General features: G+C 32.0%; 1 protein-coding gene across 1 annotated transcript in view; it reads left to right on the plus strand.

Moving 5' to 3' along the window:
* LOC132703735 (uncharacterized) overlaps nt 1-21975 on the plus strand; it is a 71946-nt gene that overhangs the window by 18047 nt on the left and 31924 nt on the right. Inside the window, exon 2 of the mRNA XM_060673174.1 lies at nt 21193-21242. Within this exon, the coding sequence (XP_060529157.1) occupies nt 21203-21242 (40 nt within the window). The 5' untranslated portion in view covers nt 21193-21202. The remainder of the gene's footprint in view (nt 1-21192; nt 21243-21975) is intronic.

Here is a 21975-nt window from a genome sequence, read left to right on the forward strand (position 1 = left end):
GATTGGACTTCTGCATCTGAACGTGAGGTCGTCACTTTCAAAAAATCTGGAGTCTACAGGTGAAAATGTCGATTTTATCATCATATTATACAATCATTCAATTTCAATATACTCTCATTTGATAAATGCTTTAATCCCGAATATTTTTAAAATATCAAAAAAATTTCCCATACATAATGGGGGTGAAGTTACTGCAAACCACTTTAGACCCATTTCTATGGTACCTTGTATATCAAAATCAATTAAAAAAACAACATTTTTTGAGATTTTTAGTCTTTACTTTGGTCAGCAATACGGATTCAGGGAGGGTAGATCAACCGACTTTACTATTACCAAGCTGGTTAAAGCTATAGTCAAAGGACAAGAAGAAGGCAACTTTACGAGTGCAATATTCTGCAATATTACTAAAGGGTTCGACTGCGTGGATCATTCGACTCTATTAAAAAAATTAAAATTTTGACATCCTGAGCCGTAGCCTAGTTGTTTTTTTTAGCTGGAAGGGAACAATATGTTGTTTATAACAATAAAACCTCGAGTACATTGCCAGTGAGAAATGGCAGGGCTTAGCAATGCGATCTACCTTCTTTCTCATACATACCCACTACATTCCTGAAGCCCTTTTCAATGGTTGGTTGGCGTTCCTTAAGAACAACACTACTTTCTTAATAAATAGAAAAAATCTTACTGAAGCACTTGTTGAAGCTGACTGTGAATTAACAAGAGCTAAGGACTGGTTTGCAAAAAAATTGCCTAAGCCTTAGCGTGGGGAAAGCAGTTTCTTCTCTCAAAGACACATCAACGAAGTAAATAATGGACCAAGTGCAAAGATATTTTAGGAATTCATTTAGACCCTAAACTAAATTGATGTCACCACACAGACAAAGTGGCTAAAAAAATCTCAAAAAACATTTTTCTAATACGTAGCCTAGAGGGCACTGTAGAATATAACATATTATTGACAGCATATTATGCTCTAATTGACTTCCACTTGCTTTATGATCTCATAAACGTAGGGTAGTTTCAACAATCACAAATCTCAAATACGCAGAGGATTTAAATCTATATTTTCGGAGCTTAAAATCCTTACACTGTCAAGTGCTTATATCTTAAGTATCTAGTTTACGCTTACGCGAATCCAACAGATTTTTTACATGTGAATGAAGTTTACACCTACAAAACAAGGAATAGGGATAACCTCATAAAACTTAAGCCCGAGACAAAACAACTCCTTACAAGTTAAAAAATTTGGTCAAAGACCTTGTGATAAGGCAATTCTTTTGAAGCTTGGACTAGTTTACCTTTTTCCAAGATATCAATAACTAAATCTAGTCAGATGATTGCACCTCGTCGACTCTCCGTTTTCGGTGATAATCTTCGTTCAGCTTTAATGTATGTCCAGATCACCGATATTGTATGTTTCTAATATATTGTCAAATTGTAATCTCTGGTTATATTTTATTGCCATGACTGGTTGTATACATTTTCTTGTTTGTAACATGCTAATAATCGAAATAAAATGACATGAAACAAATTAACCAACATAAAAGAGTGTATGAAAATAAAACTTCGTATTCTAATTATTTTTTTTATTTTTTTAAATTTTGATATTTTAAATATTACACCAAAAATCAGTAAACTAAATTGATTGGAAGCTATGGAAATGAACAAAATGGGATATTCGAATTTATTACTTAATGATCAATTGGATTCGAATAGATCCCCGTTGCTAAATCTAAATTTAAATTTGAAAACCCTACAATAATTGTAATTGAGAATTCATTGCTATTTTTTATATTAATAGACGTCGGAAGATTCTAATATTCAGTATTTGATAAAAGCGCACGGTGCTGCCGGAACAGCTATGATGCACCAATAAGTAGTTGTGAAAATATGGATGTTTGGTTAGTTTTGGTTAGGTTTAATTTTTAAAACATCACTCTTAATATATTCGATTCACATTTTACGTAAAAACTATACTGCTTTTTAATGGACGCTCTTCATTTGGTTTCCAAAGTTTGAAGAATTAAAGGGTCTTTCAGTAAGATGTGTTATTTTGAATAGCCCGCTATTTCGTTAGAAGTTATTTTTTAAGCTGTAATTTTTTGACATTTGACAAGTAGAGACTACGCCATTAATAATAATGGAACAATACGGGCTTCAACAACGCATTGAAATTATCAAAATTCACGTAAAATTAAAACACCTGAGAATATTGCTGCTGTGGCCCAAAATGTGAAAGAAAACACAGGCTTGTCTATTTGGCATAAAATCTTGGGTCTTCAGGCTTACAAAGTTGAGATGCGGCGCTACGTGCCACGAAACCATCGATCTTTCACGGGAAAAGTTTTAGGACCGTCTCGACAAGGTGATCCCAATTGGTCACCAAGATCTTGTGATTTAACACCTTGCGACTTCTTCCTTAGGGGCCACGTGAAAGATAAGGTCTATGTCAACAGCCTAGCCTCGATTCAAGACCTCAAAAATGGAATTCGTGAAGCTATTGAGGGCATACGGCAGGTCCTGTAAGCGTAGCCGTGGAGGTCATTTGGCTGATATTATTTTCCATTATTAACGGCGTCTTTACATTGAAACAACCATCCGATCGTTTATCTCAGAAAATGCCATTTTTCTATGAATATCAATATAACATCTCTTATTGTAAAACCCTTTATATTACAAGATCATCTTAAGAAAATTCCAGTCGGTACCTTAGGAAAAGGCCTGAAAAAGTCCGTTTAAAGGCGAAACAATAGAATTTCACTTAATTTCTAATAACTCCGGAGCGGCACTTTCATTTCGATCCGGCCTTATTGTTCTCCCGCGACTCCTGCTCCGAAACTTTTGACACAGACACGTCCGATTGTATCTGATGCCTTTCCTGCCTATTCATTATCGATGTTCCGATAACATTTGCAACACACCGTTTCTCTCGAATCGCTCCGCGTACGGCGGCCATTTTCTCGCGTTAAAGCTACCGTAACGCATTGTATAAACTTATTAGGTAATTAATCTAGAAATGGAATTATTATTTTCAGAGGGTGCCCTTTCAATCTTTGACCCGCTTCTTGCATAACGTCGCGGGTTCAGTCGCGTTATATAATAAATAGCAACGATAGATTTGGTCCGATGTGTAAGCAATATTTGTTTGCTTCGCGTGCAATTCTGTCGCGCAGTTATCTGCGAAATCGGCTCTCCTTTTCGAACGTCGTGATATCTTCGGCGATATCTCTGTTCGAACGCCATTTCGAAATATTTTCGAACAAATATAAATCGGTTGCCTCGTAATGTTTAAACAATGCTTAATTATGAAGACATCATTTGATCTGATCTGATTGGTAAATATAAAATGTGTCCCAAAGTATATCAGACCCTACCCCAAAAAGCAATTTGTTCGTTACTGAGAAAACAACTATTTCAGACAAAAGTCTCTTCAGATAAAGGAAAACGCATCATCCTAATTTCCTCTGGATCAGAAAAAGGATGTTTTTTATTCTTGCCGCTGTCTGCAAAGAATATTAATGACTCTAGCTTGGCCTATCATGAAGATTTAAACGCAGAACTTTTTGAAAACTGGTTTGAAAATTAGCTATCGCAGCCATCTGCTACGAAATTGCCAAATCCATCAAGTACAAGACCTGAAATTCAATAACATTTGTTAAAAAACAATATGTATGTGATAGTTTAGCTGAATAGCCATATCATTGTATATTCAACCCCATAGAACATTTGTGACACTAAGTAAAATAAAATGCGAGACCAGAAAATTTTTACTTTAGGTCTGAGTGTAATAAATTTAATTAACATTTTAATGAACTCATTTTAAAAATTGAAAATTTGCATATGAAATGACATTGAGCCAATTGTAATTAATCTTAATGAGGACTCTGAGACTAACGCAAGTAATTATTAATATTTGTATGTATTTAATGCCATAGTATTTTCTATTAGTACTATTAGTACAAAGTATATATATTTGGTTGTCAAAAGCCTTCGAAATTATGAAGAACAAGTAATGTAACAACACAAGCGTATCATATAGTCCTTGTTCTATATGACTTTACATCATTCCCCGATAGCTTTTTATTAACAGCGTTGATTGAAAATAATTAATTAGTTTGGTTACCTGTAAATGATATTACAAGTACCTGCATTATTTGGCGGCATTGTTTATGATACTACATATACCGCAAGTATTCAATAACACTAGATTATAAAATAATTAAAAAGTTTTGGTGCGTATTTTACTATAAATCCGCAAAAATAAGCTAACAGCGATTCACTTTGTTTACAATATAAGTTTATATCATATAAGATAATGTAAGGATTGTAAGTAAATTGTTGCACTTCAGTCGGAGGCAGCTACGACATCTTCCGCACAGGACCGTAAATTTCACACACTTTACGCCACTTTATATCTAAATAGCGATCTCTGTAGACTAAACTGTTTATTTATTGGGATCTGATCATATTTTGACAGAATACTACCGAAAAAATGCCTCATCTAGCTGTCAACTGTCGAATCAACGAAACGCCAGCGCCAAGTTGATTGTTTCTTACAATTTTCTAACCGACAGGCGTATGTCAATAATGGGTTTGTTAGAATCTTGAAATGCAGCCAACTTGATCTGAAATAACAGAGGAAGAAGAAAATCCGAAATAGACTTTTTAGATTATCTAATTTGTCATCAGAATTAGGAATTACCCACATCCCGATTATGCCAAACTTTAATTAAAATATGACAACAAATGCATTTATAAGTATGTATGTATAAGTATTTAAGTATTTTGTTTCAAAAATTTATATTTTTAATTCGAGAAGAATTTACTGATTCTTCGATACATTCAGCTTCATTAAGCTGGGGCACAATTTCATCCAAAAACACTGGTTCTTTGGTATTATTCTTCCTTTCGAAACAAATTTTCAAACCGGTGTCTTCAGTTTAAGATGAAATTGAATATTCATATTTATTTCACTAATTCATTTTTACAACAACATAATTTTAAAATGCAGAGAAGGTACTTTACACTGCCCTGAGAGTTGTCCAACTGTTAGGAAATAACATACTAGTTACTTGAAACTAGGTGAAACTAGGTGTAAGCTAATGTAAAAACAAACCTTTAGTGGTTGAAACCGATTTTAAAACTGACTAGGCCCAGATGCATAGATTTTTGGAGTTCGGATAAGCAACGTGAGTCTATACTTCACAAGTCCTTAATAAATCACCATCAATAATAATAATAATAATAATAATAATAATAATAATAATAATAAATAGCCTTTATTAGAATGCAAGTATATTCAGAATTTAACAAGATAAAAAACTAACAAATATAAATATCAGCCCATAAGTCCCCCTAAATTCACAATACGAGAATATTAAACCAAACAAAGGGTGATAAATGTAAAAATGTTATATTCCTAAAAACAGAAAGAAAGAGGAAAAAATAGACAATGGAAAAAACAAGAACAATATTTAAAAGCGATTAAAAGAATAATAATAAAAGCAATTCATACAATACACAATACCGCTGACTAGTTTATCATAGAGATACCGGGGTTTTTCGTGCCTAGTAATTTAATACACTAGCGTTAGACAGATGCACAAACTACTTTTCTGACAGATTTAATCACTGAGAATCCTTGACTGCCGGCGTTTTAAGATCAAATTTGGCCTTTCCGTCTTAAAGCGGTCGAGTATACAACGTCCGCATATCCCAATAGATAGAGTATAAGAGAGTCACATAATTTAAAAGTAGTCTTCATACATGTAAAATACTCTCAGTTTGCCGTAGGACTGCTGCAGTAAATAAAACAAATGAGAATCAAAAAGCAGCTTACTATCAAAAAAGACTCCTAAGTCTTTACATTTGTCGACAAATCCATGCGGATTACCATTCAAGGAAAGTTCCAAGAATACTTTTTATAAAACTTCCTCCGTTAGCTAGTTCGCCTGAACAAAAACCAAAATCCAGAAGTTTTATTAAAAGTATTACAGGAGCCTGTGGAAGCTTCTTTGAAAAATCATTATACTGAATAATTTCCTCTTTTTTAGAATAACCTCCCAAGTAACTTTTCATAAACTTCATGACTTTTTAAAACAGTATTTCAGAATGATTGTTTTCTGGGCGTATATAAGGTTTGCTCTTCATCCATAAGAAATCTTGTGCTTCATAAATGATAAAAAATCAAGCGATATAATTTGCTTAAAAATATAGCGACAGAATAATTTTTATTTCAATAGAAATCGGTGGCGTACCAAGCTCAGATTTCGCGCCAAAAATAAAAATAATAATTTGATTTAAACATTTGTAGAGTCATATTACAGATATTAATAATAAAAGTAGTTATTTAGAAATTTTTCACTACCGTCACCCCATATAATTCATATACAATCGTATCATCATATTGCCCTTTTTTTTTTAACAAGTTACCGTTCGGAAACAACACAGAAAGTTGAAGTGAGAAGTGTGGTTAGTGAAGAAGCAAATGTAGAGTTTGGCGTTCACCAAGGGACAGTTTTGGGCCCGGTATTTGACTCAGAATGGGGGTTACGTCGAAATCTAATGGTTTACTGAGGTTTTCGTTACTATAATGCCCGAAGACGCCGATTTTGACTAGTATTTGTAAGATATTCACTTGAATATAACTGTTTGGATCAAAAAATGATAATTTAAGTTGATATCTGCAGTGTTGATGCGGCTTTAGGTACGATATGAGTCGGAAATTAATAACATGACCTACAGCATATATTTAAATGGTTGAGTAACCATCTCTTTACCGTCAATTACGAAAAGACTAATTTTATGCCTTTTGGATGTTATTCCGACTCTCTCCCAGACTTTCAAGGACCGGATATCAAAATAAATGCAAAACATTCTCTGTCCATAAAATATAAAATCACAATCCAATATTTAGGGATTATACTTGATCTGCATTTAAAGTGGGGTGAACACGTAAAATATACAAGTAATCGCTTAAGATCTTTAATCAGAAAATTTAATTTTCTTCTTCTACTTCGCGGAGATCTGTCGATCTGTTAATTCTGAAGCGGCCTCTGCAACTCAGAAAATTTAAAGAATTGAAAACATATTTTGAAATGTCATACTTGAGAACCTTATATTTCGCACTTGTTCAACCACGTTTAACTTATGGAATAATAGTTTTGGGAGGAGTGCTGGATTCTCATCTTAGAACGTTAGAAATCACTCAAAAGTGGATATTAAAAATAATTCTATATCCAAGTAATAAGTTATTCCAAGAGAGTAAAATTTTAGATATTCGTCAACTTTTTGTGCCAAGTATAGCAATGCGGCAATATAAGAAAAAAGATACGCCAAAAAATCATAAAGCATAAACACCAGGCACAAAGTAGTAACAGGATACCTTTCTCAAACCAACACCTCACTAGGACAAAGATTCTTTTTGTACTTAAGCCCAAATATCCACAGTGAGCTACCGATTGAAATCAAAAATATAAATTCTTTAACTTTGTTTAAATCTCGACTAAACAAATGCCTGCTAAGTCAAGAGAGTTCGAGAATTTATTCACTGCTATGGCTAGCTTAAAAAGTACCAACAATGATAAAAACACTTAACCAAGAAAACGTATGCAGAACTAGAGTAAACTGTACCTAATCATGACAAACCAATGGATAATAAATTTAATACAATTTACAATTTGAAACATTCCAAAACAAGCGTGTTATTACAACATAATTTTATCACTCCCTCGCTAGCTTATTAAACTACGTCTTTTGTCTCATTTTCATTTTAGTTTTCATTCAATTTGTTACCGTTCGATTACCCGTTTGACTTTTCCAATTTGTACTCATTTTTCCATATTTAATTACATGTATAATTTAGGTAGGTATTTGTTATCTTTCATTCACACTTTTTACTTTCCATAATTATATAAGACCTATAAGTTTAATTCTTATCGACAAGAAGTATTTCTTTGGTGTTATTTTAGTCTACTAAATGATCTTTTGTTTTATTTCTTTTTAACGTTTATTTTTTTAATTATGTATTTACGGGAATTAGTATGAATAGCGTTATATTGTAGTCGTGATATTGTGGCTGATATTGATTGATAAATAAACTTATTATTATTATTATAAAAAATCAGTCCCGTGAATGTCGACGTCAAATTCTGAAATGGCCTGTGTAATATTTTCTTCCGCCGTAAAATAGGTTACGCGAAATTTGGAAGGTGGCCGTTACATAAGTGCGGAAAAAAGAATGCACTTTATGAAATAAATAATGCTTTGTTGTGTCGTTATATGTGGGAACTAAGAAACGGTGAAAGTAAAGCGGCGCGTAAATGGTGGACACCCACAATCTTTCTCGAGTGAAATAATAATATGGCCCCGGTATTTCGAGGATTATGGATCATTGCGTTGTTATATTAAGTTTATATTGTGTTGGTTTGCCTAATAATGAAAGTGAAGAGGTATTAATTTACATAATACGCCGTATCTGCGTATAGACGTTCACTAAATTGAGAACGAGATCGTTTGCGCCCGCATTTATCTCTTATTTGCGTCGTTGTCTCGAAAATTAATAGATATCTGTGCCGTAATGATCGATCCATTAGTCGTCCATGTGTCGCTTACGACCGTAAGTTCCGCATAGAGAGCGATTTCGGAAAAAACATCCTGGACTGGACAACTATATCGTGAGATAACAGTCCTCGACCTTGCCTGTTAAACAAACGTGATTCTTGCCTTGCAAAAAACGTTCTAGATGACTAGTATTAATATTATTTATCCGTTGGCGGGCAAACGATTTAATGATTGTTTGCACTGTATGAGTGTATACATTGTAAGGAATTACCCGGCTGTTTTCCAGTCCAATGAAAAACGGTTTCCAAAATTTGAAACACATTAATTAACTATTCGTGAAAATTAAGAAAAAAATAGTAACTTAAGTATACCTATGGGTTGTAAATTAATTGCACAGAATGAAGGAAATTAGCATTTACATTAACATTTATTTAGATATAAAGAAAAAAACGATTAGTGTAGAAATATATAAAATACATAAACTTTTTTTAATAAGATCTTCATATACAAAATTGTATTAACAATATGCTTTATTTATATAGTAAGTAAGTAAGAAAAATACAATTATTGTAAACATACATATGTAAATATATTGTTCATATGCAAAACTGTAAAGCCGTTTTTTTTTATAGTTTGAATTTTGTTGCAAAGTGTAACAAAAATATGCACGTCCACATTTATTTAAAAAATTTTATTTATTTCATATTTTATATTTTATGTGCTTGCATTAAGAAAGATTTCCTGGGGACTGATATCCAAATTGATCTAAAAAACACTTTTTAGCAATTTTTGCTATTGTGTCTAAATAGTTTTTTATTTGCCTTTAATGGTGATTTTTTAAAGAACTGAGATGATAATGTCAACGAATCAGTGATGATAGAATAAAAATATAATATATAAATATAAAAATATGTACGCTCTCTTATCTGATTGGCCATTGGGATTTTCATTTTTTTTATTTTCTGTAATATAATAATATAAATTCTGTATAATCAATTGTTAAGCTAATAGTAAATCAATCCTTTCCAATCATGTATCATTTGATCGCGCATTTTTAACTCAATCATTTGATCAGTGAATACTGAATCAATACAATATTAAATTATAGTATTTACTTCAACTTTTATTCCCAATTTTTTCACTGACCTGCCACCACCACCCGCCTTCTACTATATAGTCGTTAAACCTCATGAGTCAGTGAACATCAATTGCCAGCACTATAGAAATTCGTAATAAACGACGCATAAATCATGAAACGAATATGGCGCGGGGGACAAATTTATCAATATTAATGAGGAAAAACTACTGTTTCGCAGTCTACCAGCACCGTAATAAACAATAATTATTGTTATCTCCTTGAATGTTTTTCTCAAACGGATTTAACGGGCATGTCTTTAAACCCCATCGATCGTGGGAAAAGCTACGTTAAATGAGTTGCAGTGGGCGGCACCCAAACACGCATATGCGTTGACAAAAGTACACATAAAGACTTCTTGGTTCCAATTTTATTAATATACTCGTCGTTCCCGGAAGACATTATGCGCTCCTTAGAAAATTAAGAAAAATTTTTATAATAGAAAAGATCGTTCTTGTGAATCTCTAGACATACAAAATGACCTAAAATTGAGGTCAATTTTACAATAGAAAAAGACTGGTAATAATATGGATTGTTGTCTTTGCCTTGCTATTTTTTATATTGATGATGACGATGATTATTATTATTATTATTATGATTATTATTATTATTATTTATAATAACGATATTACAAAATAAACTCTCAAATCAGTGATTAGTAGCTCTGGCCAAGAGAGCAACAAAATAAATACAAACATCACTAAAGTTTTTCAAATTTAACAACGATTAAGATCAGAATAATATAACAGATCAACAACTAATAACTATTTTCTGGGGTCCATCATAGTGAGTCTAAGTATATGCTAAGTAATGCATATTTTTATATATTACTTTATTTACCGACATATTGATACCAAAATTATTTATCCATTTTTATTCGAGAATTAAATATTTATATTAAATAAAATTTCTTATAATTTTCTTTAAAAAAAAGGCATACGAAATTAATATACTTATAAATTGCAAATATATTTTTTAAAGTTTTAAATAAAATTGTTGGCCATAAAATAGCTGCAGTTGTTCAGGAATATATTCAAATGCGTAAAATACACACCTACATTTAATAAGTTTTCTTTATTTTATTTTAATCCCATTTTAAAATTTTTAAGACACCCTATTCAATGGGTAAAAAATACAAAGTTATTTTTTATTTCTAAATAGTACGTACAAATCTAATTATCCCGTCATACAAATGATAAAATAAAATTGAACATTATTATTTAGGTATTATTAGGTATTTTACAAACCCACGCAGGATTCATAATTGAAACGATTTCACAAATTTCAGATTTCTGTCATTATCATATGACAAACTCGAATAATGGCCGCCTCACTCTGAATGAAATTTTCCTCAAAAAATTCAGATAAAATGAAGTTCTCTGTTTTACGACGAAACGTCTACACTCCTCGGAGGAGGTCGGTAATGGGCGAGTGCCTCTGAATGAGACGTCCAACAGACTCAAAAATAAAAGAAGAACCCTCTGCTCGGCGCAGGCGCTTGCTACTTCCATCGTAGTAGGCGGTCAAAGTTTGACTGTGGACCATTGTAGCCATTGTCCTTGTTTAAAGTAATAGTACAAATACGTATACGCTCTCTTCTCTCTTCTGTAACTAACCAAATACTTGCCTATTTCTGCACAATGAAAATACGGTAACCCAACGGTAACATTTTATATGACAGAGCATCCTAGTCTCCGCACATCTTTCTAACGCCGGTGGATTCACTTATGGACCGACCAAGTTTTGCGTTATCTACTATCGCTCATGAAATTGAATGATATGAAATTTAGTCTCAAAACGTGAAATTCTAACGCAATATAAATGTACCGTTCTTCGTACGAATCAAGTTATGTCTTAAGAGAATGTTCTAATTAGATCGTATTACTCGAGAGGCAGATATAAAAAATCGACCTTAAAAAAAAGCATTTAAAAAATGTTGTAGGCATTACATTTTTAATAATATGGTGTATGAAACAACATTCGTCAATATTATAGTTCAAGGAGAAACGCCTTTTGCCTTTTCTTTTAGCTACGGGTCACTCGTAGTCGATCATTTCGTCAGGTCTGTTGTGGGAGATTACGACTTTTAATTACGCACCACTATGCTTGAACTACATTCTTCAAATAAAACTGTAATTAGACGCGATGGTGTTATTTAATTCATTCAAGCCAGGTCTTTTGTGATCCAGTCCGGAATAATAGTTGTTATTAATTATAATCAGAGCATAACTTTATCGTTATTAGCTGAGCGTGATAGATACATGAATACCATCAACGCAAAAATATAAAATTATGTACAAAATTAAGGCACCATTATAATTTTTGCAGTTTGTAATGTAAATAAAGGTAGTTACTAGAAACGTTTAATTTTAATTATAGATATCTGCTTAACGGCACAAAAAAAAGAATTTTCAATAAAAAAAAAGAATTTCAATAATGTTTAATGTTTAATAAGGTAAGTATTTCCTCGATTTCTAACTGGTATTTGTCCGGATAAGCTTGTTACAGGTACATGTATTTTATTTCAGTGTGCGTGTGCGTTTAAGATGTTGACTTCATTTAGGTAGTAAAAATGAATGTGAGGTCTTGCATTATCTTGAATAAAAATGAAGATGTCACGTGATCGCGTTACGTTTTCTTGCGAGATAGATTTTTGCATTCTTAGATCGAGGATGAGGAGGAACCAGCCCTCTACGGACATATTCCCTCCAGAACATTTTTAAACCACCACTAAATATCTTCTGTGGAGAGATCGTCATAAAATCTTTGTTGTTTAATATATATATTAATATACTAATATTAACTAAGTCACAAAAAAGAAAAACCAACATAGTAATTTCAAATAGAACACTCTTCAAACTGAAAAAATCTCTTCAAACTGAAAAAATTTACATGAACGCTGTATCAAACTTTTTAAGTTAATGTAAATGACATTCGTTGTAAAAACAGTACAACACTAACAAAAACAACTACTTGTCATAACCCAACTGAGATTTCTATCAGTAAATGCTGACGATTTGGGGCATATCTTTTTAAATAATACAAATAAGTCAGAAAATGAACGTTGTGCTTGAACTTGAAATAGGAGTTCAGGTTTTTTCAATTATAAACGATGATATTTCAAAATCTGTCAAAATTGTCGTCGAGGAGCATTAATTTTCAAAAATTTCGTTATATCTGTAACAATTCGGTCACATTAAATTAAAAAAACGGTAAGAAAAAAAAGATTTTTTTAATTATTTTCGTTTCGTTGTTCCTTGAATTCCTTTTTTAATTATTTCTTGAGAAATCATTTTAGTAAAAGAAGATTTGGTTTTTAAGAATTATATTGGTTAACGGACTTTTTTTATTGAAAAATCGATTATCCGGTTCAGTTACGCCTGTCATAAAAATCAAAATTTAAACATGCACAAAGAAAACGGCACCCCGCAAAAAATGTGAAACATTTCGAAAACTAAATCCAATTGCGTTAGGCTTGGCAACATGTGAAATCCGTGCATTTAATTTTTTCCGAATAATTTTCCAACAGACTGTTACGATACGATAGCCTTTCGACCGAATTATATTGCTCACTGTTATTGTAATTAAATTAGGTGTGAAAAGACAAATAGCAAATAGTACAATTTCTTTCTGATCGTGTCTAAATGAATTAACGGCGTTACAAGGTTGCTTTCGTTTTGTATTTCGTTATACGCCGCGGAAACTGAAAAGTTTAAGAATTTTAGCTAAATTTAAAATTTTTAGAGTTCTAATTCATTTTAAAAGTTTCTTTTCTTTTCACACTAAATGAACCCGCGAATCTTTGTTTAAAATTTGTAAGAAAAATGATATTTTTAGATCAAGATGCATTGTGACGAGGCAGATTACAAAAATCAATCGACTGGGAACAATGATTCTATGACATTGCCGGCAAGGTCGCCGGACCTATCAGTACTAGACTTTTTTACGACGCTTCCTACGAAACAAAATTTACTTCGACACAAATCACTGGAGCAAGAAAAAATTCCAAGAGAGCACTTTTGCGGTGTATCTCCATTATTTTTCTATTTAGTTTTTAAGATCAAAGATATAATAGTATGAGCTTTTTCTCAGAAGAAAGCAAATAAATCACAATTTCCCCAAATTATGTTTACTTTAATAAACGGCCATGAATATCAATATTAAACAATTGAAAGTTAGATATTGCTAACGAAGAATTGGATGCCTTTTCACCTTTTATAATAACAGTAAGTTTACATTAACAGTTTTGTAGAATGAAGTAATAATACAACAAAACACAAAAAAATACATTATTAAAAAAAAAGAGGAAACACACTTTTAAAGGTAATGTACAAATTGACGACCATTTTCTCTAATTCAAAAACTTGTGTAATATTTGTTAGGGATATTGTTAAAAAGATCCTAGAGTTATAACTCGAGACAGCACCTTCCAGTAGGTAGTAGTAGTCTTGTAAACTAGACAAAAAAAAACAGTTGCCTTCGTCCTAGGTATCTAATAAGTACAAACTTATAATGAGAGATTTTCAAGGCTATAATAGTTTACTCACCTTCAGAAATAGAATTTCAAAGCTGCTTCAGCATTTTCATTACCCTGTATACCAGCCAATTTTTTATTATTTTCATAAGCCGCCATTACTAAAAGAAAGGAAGGAAAATCACAAAGGAAGCGAAATTAACTGCTTAAACCCGATTCAAAAATCGCTGGGAATATTTGACGTTTGTTTTTGTTTGTTATTATAAAAAAATGGCCATAGGCTACTATTGTATTATGAATTTAATTTTAGAAAATTAACAGTTAATTACTTGTTTCTGAAAAAAAAGTGTATATTATATATTTTTAAAAAGGTAAAAAAAAAATAACCGTTAGTATAACTAAAACAAGAAACCTATAAAAATAACGGAGATACTCTCCAAAAGTACCCAAAATGCTACGCTGGACCTGTATTTTGATGCAAACGTCTTCCATAATTGCAACAACACTAATAAAATATTTTCTTGCAAATTACTATAATAAACATACCAAAAAAAAAGTAATGGTTGATATAATTATTGGTTTTGGGAAATCCTGCCTTATTGTTTCAATATGAAAAAATATAAAAGAAATTAATTAAATTATAAAGTTAATAATAATAATAATAAATAATATTTACTCCCAGGCACCATAAGAATAAAAAACCTAAACCCCGAAAGAGGTCAAAACTAGAAGAGGCTGAAGAGGTTTCCAATTAATGGGTCTCGAGTATTATCAGACCATAAAAATTGCCCTCTTCGTCATTTAAAAAACAATTATACTTCGCATGTGGGGGAGGGTCAGGCACTTAAGCTTTTTATTATTTTTTGTGGCTTTTAACCATAAAGCCGATTTATTTTTGACTAATTGTAACTAAATTTCGCCAAATTTTGTGCCCCATGTTGGCCGCCGTGCCCCACTCTCCCCTATTTATAATGATATATATATATATATATATATATATATATATATATATATATATATATATATATATATATATATATATATATATATATAATGACACTATATTCCGGGATATCATCCGTTCACTCGTTGAACTCCGACTGGAATCCTGCATCCGACTGGAATCCTGCAGACGTTTCGCCAAAATCTCACTTGGCATCTTCAATGCTCGCGCTCCGAAAACACTTCGAACACACTGAACGGATGATATCCCGGAATATAGTGTCATCACATTTTTCCATCCGTGAATCAATACGTGAGAATATATATATATATATATATATATATATATATATATATATATATATATATATATATATATATATATATATATATATATATATATATATATATATATATATATATATATATATATATATATATATATATATATATATATATATATATATAATTGTTATAGTTATTTATTTTCGAAAGCTCTGGTCTTAGGCTAAATCCATAGAATTATCCAAAAAATAACACTTTCAATAAATCATGATTCGGTTAGAATAATATGGCTTTTCTTAGAATTTTTAAGAGATCTACTTAACCCCTGCCATTAAGCAAAGGGCTAAAGATGTACAAATAATTTATAATGATTATAAGAGAAAAAAAAGAAAAAGCAAATTTTCCCTAATTTTTGAGGTGGGCCTCCTTGCTCCAGAGGGGCCGCCTGGCCCCACCCTCCCCTATACCAATACGGTGGGTCCATGAAAAGCGGCGAAGAGTATTATAATTAGGTCCTTTTCCACTAAAAAGCGAAAAATATCGCCCACCCTGTACGTTCTTCGCATTCGCAGGCCCACCCACAACACAATTAACGTTGTCACCGTTGCGGCAACAACAACGAAGTGTCATAAGTGTATCGAATGACGTACTTTACGTACGAAAATAAGGACAACGTACATTAATCGCGAGTTTTCGCAATCGGCTTGCAAGGGCGCACATTCATACTGCTTATGAGGTGAATGTAAAGCGATTGTTTTAAACAGACCGGTTATCAGTGACAATCGTAACATTTGATACGGGCACAGCGCTAAACCGCTGGACCATTACTCGAAAGTTAATTAAAGAACATTTCAAAACAGCCGGTACGCCAGGCCGATCGTTTTTGTGCGCCTTGGAAGCGTCTACACGTGCAAAGTCAGGGTAGTGAGGCAAATCGTACAATAGAAAAAGACGGGTAGTAATGGGAATTGTTGTCTTTCTCCTACTGATTTATATAACTGTCGTTGGATCAAATTTAGACATTTCTAAAAATTAAAATTTATAATAATCTGAACTGAGGTGATTTTTACTTGATGCAGATCCATTTAACACAATTAAATTATAACATAAAATGTTAACAGGTAATTTATTAGTTTATGACAGCTGTTTCGGCAACACCATGCCTTTCTCGAAAAACTAACCAAAACTAATAAATAACTGTGAAAACCTGAACAATTTTTGTTTCAATTTAATTGTGTTATATACAACTGTAGTTTGAAATTCAAACAATTTTTTTCTAACGTTTAAAAGAATATAGACTTATTTATCATATTTATTATTATTATTATTACTATTATCTATTTAATTGTTTTAATCAATATTGTTTGTTTTCAAACAATTTTCATTATCGTACGGTAATACTATAATCATATTTATATATTTCACTTATATAATACCTCGAAAAGTTATTTATTTATAAAACAAAATTAAATCATGTAATATGCAATAGGTGTGCTTTAGTTACCCAAAAAAATAAACATTCCTTTGCCGGTTATATATTATAACATTTTATTGCAACCATATGGCCACACAAGATTTAGCTGTTTAATTAATATATACTAATTAACGCCAGCTTGGAATTATGTCTAGGTATTCTAAATATCTAAATACAAGAGACTATCACTCTGACAAATAGTCAAAATATATTACAACCACTGAGTTTAAAAAGGATAAACGATGAAAATGATTTTTACAAAGTACACTCTATTAAACCCTAAACTAACCAAAACTTCCATTTAAGACCCTTTTACTACCCATGGCCATGCCATGCGCAGTTCATTTGTTAGGTTTTTTTTTTGTTTGTTTTAGACTGATTTTAAACAAGTAAATTGAATGGGGATGAGACAAAACCATATCAAATATTTGTCGACTGTTTTAAATTTAAGCAAATCTCTAATGTCACAATATGGGGTGTATTTGCGAAGATGTATAGTCGAAATGAAGATAAAAATACACAACCCAACTCTTGTGAAAAAGTGAATGTTCTTGGAAATGGGATAAAATCAAAAAGTACATATATAACATCGGGGATATACAAGGGGTCCATTATTAATTGTCATTTTTCTGAATGATGTGCTTTTTACATAGTACTTACTCCTTGTACGCACACGATCTCAAAAGGTCAAAATTGGTTCACTCGGCGGCAGACTACGTCTTGTTGCATGGGAGATTCGTCAAAATTTGAAGAACAATGTTCTCTGAACAGGGTTTGCTAGCTCTGCTTTATTTTGTTTACAAAGAAATTACCACAACTGCAAATTAAAAGTGAACTTCTATGTAACTACAAACTGAACTTTTCGAACTCTGTAACATTGGATTTGGGGCTTCTTTTTGAGATACAAGCAGAAAATATTGTTCAAAAGGCTCTAAAGAGTCTTGGATTTATTTTACAGGTGACTAGTGGATTTAATAATAAAAAATCTTTAGTAATACTTTTTTACAGTCTTGTCAAACCCGTGTTGTTGTTGTGTTGTGCAGCGATAGTTTTGAATCCAATGTATTTTAGATATATAGAACGGCTGGAGAGTGTACAACGAATATTTGCGAATGCTGTAAATTATAAATTTAATAGACAGTCCAAAAAATCGTAGAACAAATTTTGATTTATTATTTCTTCATAAAATTGTAAATAATTTGATTGAATTTCCTTTCTTCGAAACAGGCGTACTTTGCTTAGAATTTAATTATTTGGGATTTTGTTAGGAAAGATACTAAACAATATATATTTATTTATGTATGTATTTATGTTTAAATATAAAATAAAATTACAAATTATTTTTATTACCTACTTAAATTACCTAAAATTATTCACATAATATATCAGTATCATCGCTTGTTCTAATTATTATTTGTTCTATGTTATTTGCAATATGGATATATGATTGTTCTGCTTTGTGGAGGGATGCTAAAAACTTCGGTTTCTATAAGTTTGAGGTCATTGGAGTTAACACGGGTAAAAACATTGTGACGACAAATGGCAGATTTGAGTTGGTGCCAAACATGTTCAATGGGATGAAATATACAGTGGTAAGGTGGAAGGAAGCCTTAAAACTGTATGAATGTTTGGAACTAGTTTGTTTTTAAACCAACTTTCAAATAAATCAGCGGTGATGTCTTCCATTTGGAATCCAACCATTTTTAGAGCGAGAATGCAAAATAATTATACTTTTACCTCTTTTACCCTTTTCCGGGGTATCATAAGTGTCGAACCAGGTTTCATCCAAGTAATTTTCCATACAGTTAATGTTGGAATTTTCGTCAATGTAGTCGTTTCTTCTAAAGATGCTTGCTTGCTGGCACCACGTTCAATGAGAGTCAAATAAACATTGTTTATAACTTCCTTAGTCTCAATAGAATAGTGTTTTCTACATTTGGGCGGGAGCATCTCCTGAGATACACTAGACTCGCACATATCTTGCATTATTCGCACACGGTGCATTACACACGAAATAAAAATGATCACTAATAAAATTAAACTAAGTAGTATACCAAACCAAAGAATATTAAACACAGGTAGGTATAAAATTATTTTCTGTTACGGACCACAATTTTACTTGAATTTAAATTCCGAAACTTTAGGTAATAATCTTGTTGCATTGTATGTTAATGACCACCCTTGGATAATCTCATTCGAAAGCAATTGGTCACTTTCGTATATCTATGAACAGACCATACCTGTATTTATAACACCGTAGAGAACTTGATACTTGAGACGGTTAACACACAATGTAATAAAAAGCTGTAGTTAGTTCTTCATTTTATTTAGTTTGTAAAAATTAATTTAAACTAGTCCACTGAGTAATATTTTTTTTGGTCGTGACACTGTGCCTTCCTTTTTTGATTGCACAGCTGCGTCTGTCTGTAGGAAAGACTTGTTTATAAATAAATAAACAGATACGAGCTGAAAAAATAGACAATATTAAAATTACTACGGAACGATAAATCGCCATTTAAGACGCGTAAAGCGCTATTCAAATGAATAATATATACATTCCTAATGTTAAAGTGAAAGCGGGGAAAAAACGCACCGCGCTGGCGGTATCCAAAATATTTATGGAAAGTGTGATATTGCCAATAATATACTTTATATAATATTTGCATACTGCTATTTTTGTATAACGTTAATGTTTAATAACATTTTATGTAAATCTAGTTGAGCGTGAACCGAACACCTCTCATGCTTCGGTAAATGTAGCGCAAACAAGATAATCCGGTCAAAATGAACGTTTCAATTCATAATAACCATAAGATAATTATTATGGTGGCCCTAAGGATAGAAAAAATCTGTGCGCCTCAGTGTGTGCCCATTTCGAGAAAATACTGCTCAAAAAATGACATATATATACAAACTGTATTCTGTCGAATTGAACGGTCAGCTGCCATAATGGTTGAAAGCGAGATATGTTATTGGTAGAAATGATCGCGCATACATTTTTTCCATGGTAGCCTCAAAAGTTGCTCTAGTCGGAGCATTCGGCAACTAACTTAAAAACTAGATTAAAAACCTAATTATCACTACTTACAATATGTGAAGACAGTTGCTTCTTCCGAAAGAGACACAGTTAGTTAAAATAAGTCTATAACATTGGTCACATTCTGGGATAAATTTCGTAATAATCTTGCAAACAATGCTTTTGAATTACTAAAGATATCTATTTTATTGATTATAAGATGTAACCATTGTCATGCCTAGCGATTTCATCTGGTAATTCGCTCTAGGTATATATTTGATGGGAAAGCTTCCGTAGCCTTTTAAACGTGTTTTATATGGGACACTTAAAAATACCGAACTCAATGTTGCATTGTCAAAGGTTAGGTTGTTAATGATTTTAAAAATATACAGTAACTGAGTTGTAACCCTTCAGTTGTTGCAGTATTAACATTATATAACGTCCTAAGTTGTAATTTTTTCAATCATCTGTATATATTTAGTATAAAAAGGAGACTAAATTATGCTAGCGTAATCAATTTTCAATCAAGTTTCGACTGTAGAAGGCTATAATAAAGCTTTTTCCGATTTGATTTTTTTTGCATTTCTAATTAAGATCAGAAGATTTCTATATACCAGTCTCTTTATTTTTATTCTGGCAATTCTCCGAGAAATTTAGACAATGCCCAAGGTTTATACAGCATGTCTTGTGAAGTTCTTATTAAATGGGGAATTGTTTGATTATTAACTTTACGAAAAAAAGGTCTTCGTAAAAGGGTGGTGAGAAAACTGGCACAAGAATATTTGTATGTTGGACATACAGGGTTACTTCCAAAACTACCGGGTTTGAAATTATTCAATGACATTGACTATATACCATGATAACGTTATTACAATAGTGACCAAAAGAAAATAGTGGAACTCATTTTCAAGTTTCTTATCCCACGGATCCGAGCCATTTCGGACATTTCTTGGATATTACCTAGCGGGTTTGGGAGCAATCGGATGATCTCCGAGATTTTACGGCAGGGTTTAAATTTTAACGTTTACCAATTCGTGTTGTTTTGCAAAAATGTACCCAAAAACTAACAGTCGTAGAAAAATAAATAAATAAATAATAAAAATAAAAAATAAACTTGTGACTCAAATACGGTTTACCACACTTGTATAATATACTATTTCACCCTGTTCCGTTAGATTTGTTTTTGAACTAATATGAAGTCCGGCAGAAAATTCAAAATCGCTTTTATCATAACCGATCCCCCCAATTCGCGAGAGAAGCGGAAATTGTAGTCTAATTTAATAAAATCAATCTTTTCATTTCAGGTACTCAAATATGCCGGCCAATATCAGAATGAAACGGATTTTTTTAGAAGGTGAGTTGAATCTGCCTCCTTTATAATAGCGCCTTGACATTTGGAATAATCTAGGGTTTAGTTAGTAGTCATCATCGGTCCGTTAAGTGAATAGAGAAATAATTAGAATATTTTAAATGGTATTAATGTCGCTGGCAATTAGCCGTTCGTCGCAAAAATTCCCGATGCGTTTTATTTTTAAGTTGACACGGGCTCTTAGAATTTTTGACGCGGAGTGATGAACTTCTAGAGCAAAAGTAGTATATCAATTTTGAGCGAATTCTGGCGATAATTACTTGTTTTCTTTTTTCAATCTTACTTACGGTACTTAGCAATATGATTGGTAAATCAGGATACTTCACTCTGAACAAATAATGCATCTCTTCAATTTGTTTGCTTGTCCTATCTCTGCAGCTGGAAGAAGAGACTTCAAGCTGACATATGCAATATTAATAACTGGTTTGAAAATGGATTGTAATTTGAAAGATTACATCTTCGGAAATTAATTTTAGTATACAAAAATTATTTAATACTGATTTAGGTACTGTTTTGTACCGAAGAATAAAAATAACCTAACCTAATTAGGGTATAATAATATGCAACACCTTTCTGTGGCCAGCAGCTTATTATAATATTTTCCAATCACACCATTTCATAGTGTAACGATTTTGCTGTTACAAAAATGTTGCAGAAAAATAAATAAGCGATTAAATTAATGATAAAATTGTTTCGCATTATATGGAACCTGGCGGAA

The sequence above is a fragment of the Cylas formicarius genome, unplaced genomic scaffold (assembly GCF_029955315.1).
Source record: "Cylas formicarius isolate icCylForm1 unplaced genomic scaffold, icCylForm1.1 PGA_scaffold_6__28_contigs__length_40554024, whole genome shotgun sequence".
NCBI lineage: Eukaryota > Metazoa > Arthropoda > Insecta > Coleoptera > Brentidae > Cylas > Cylas formicarius.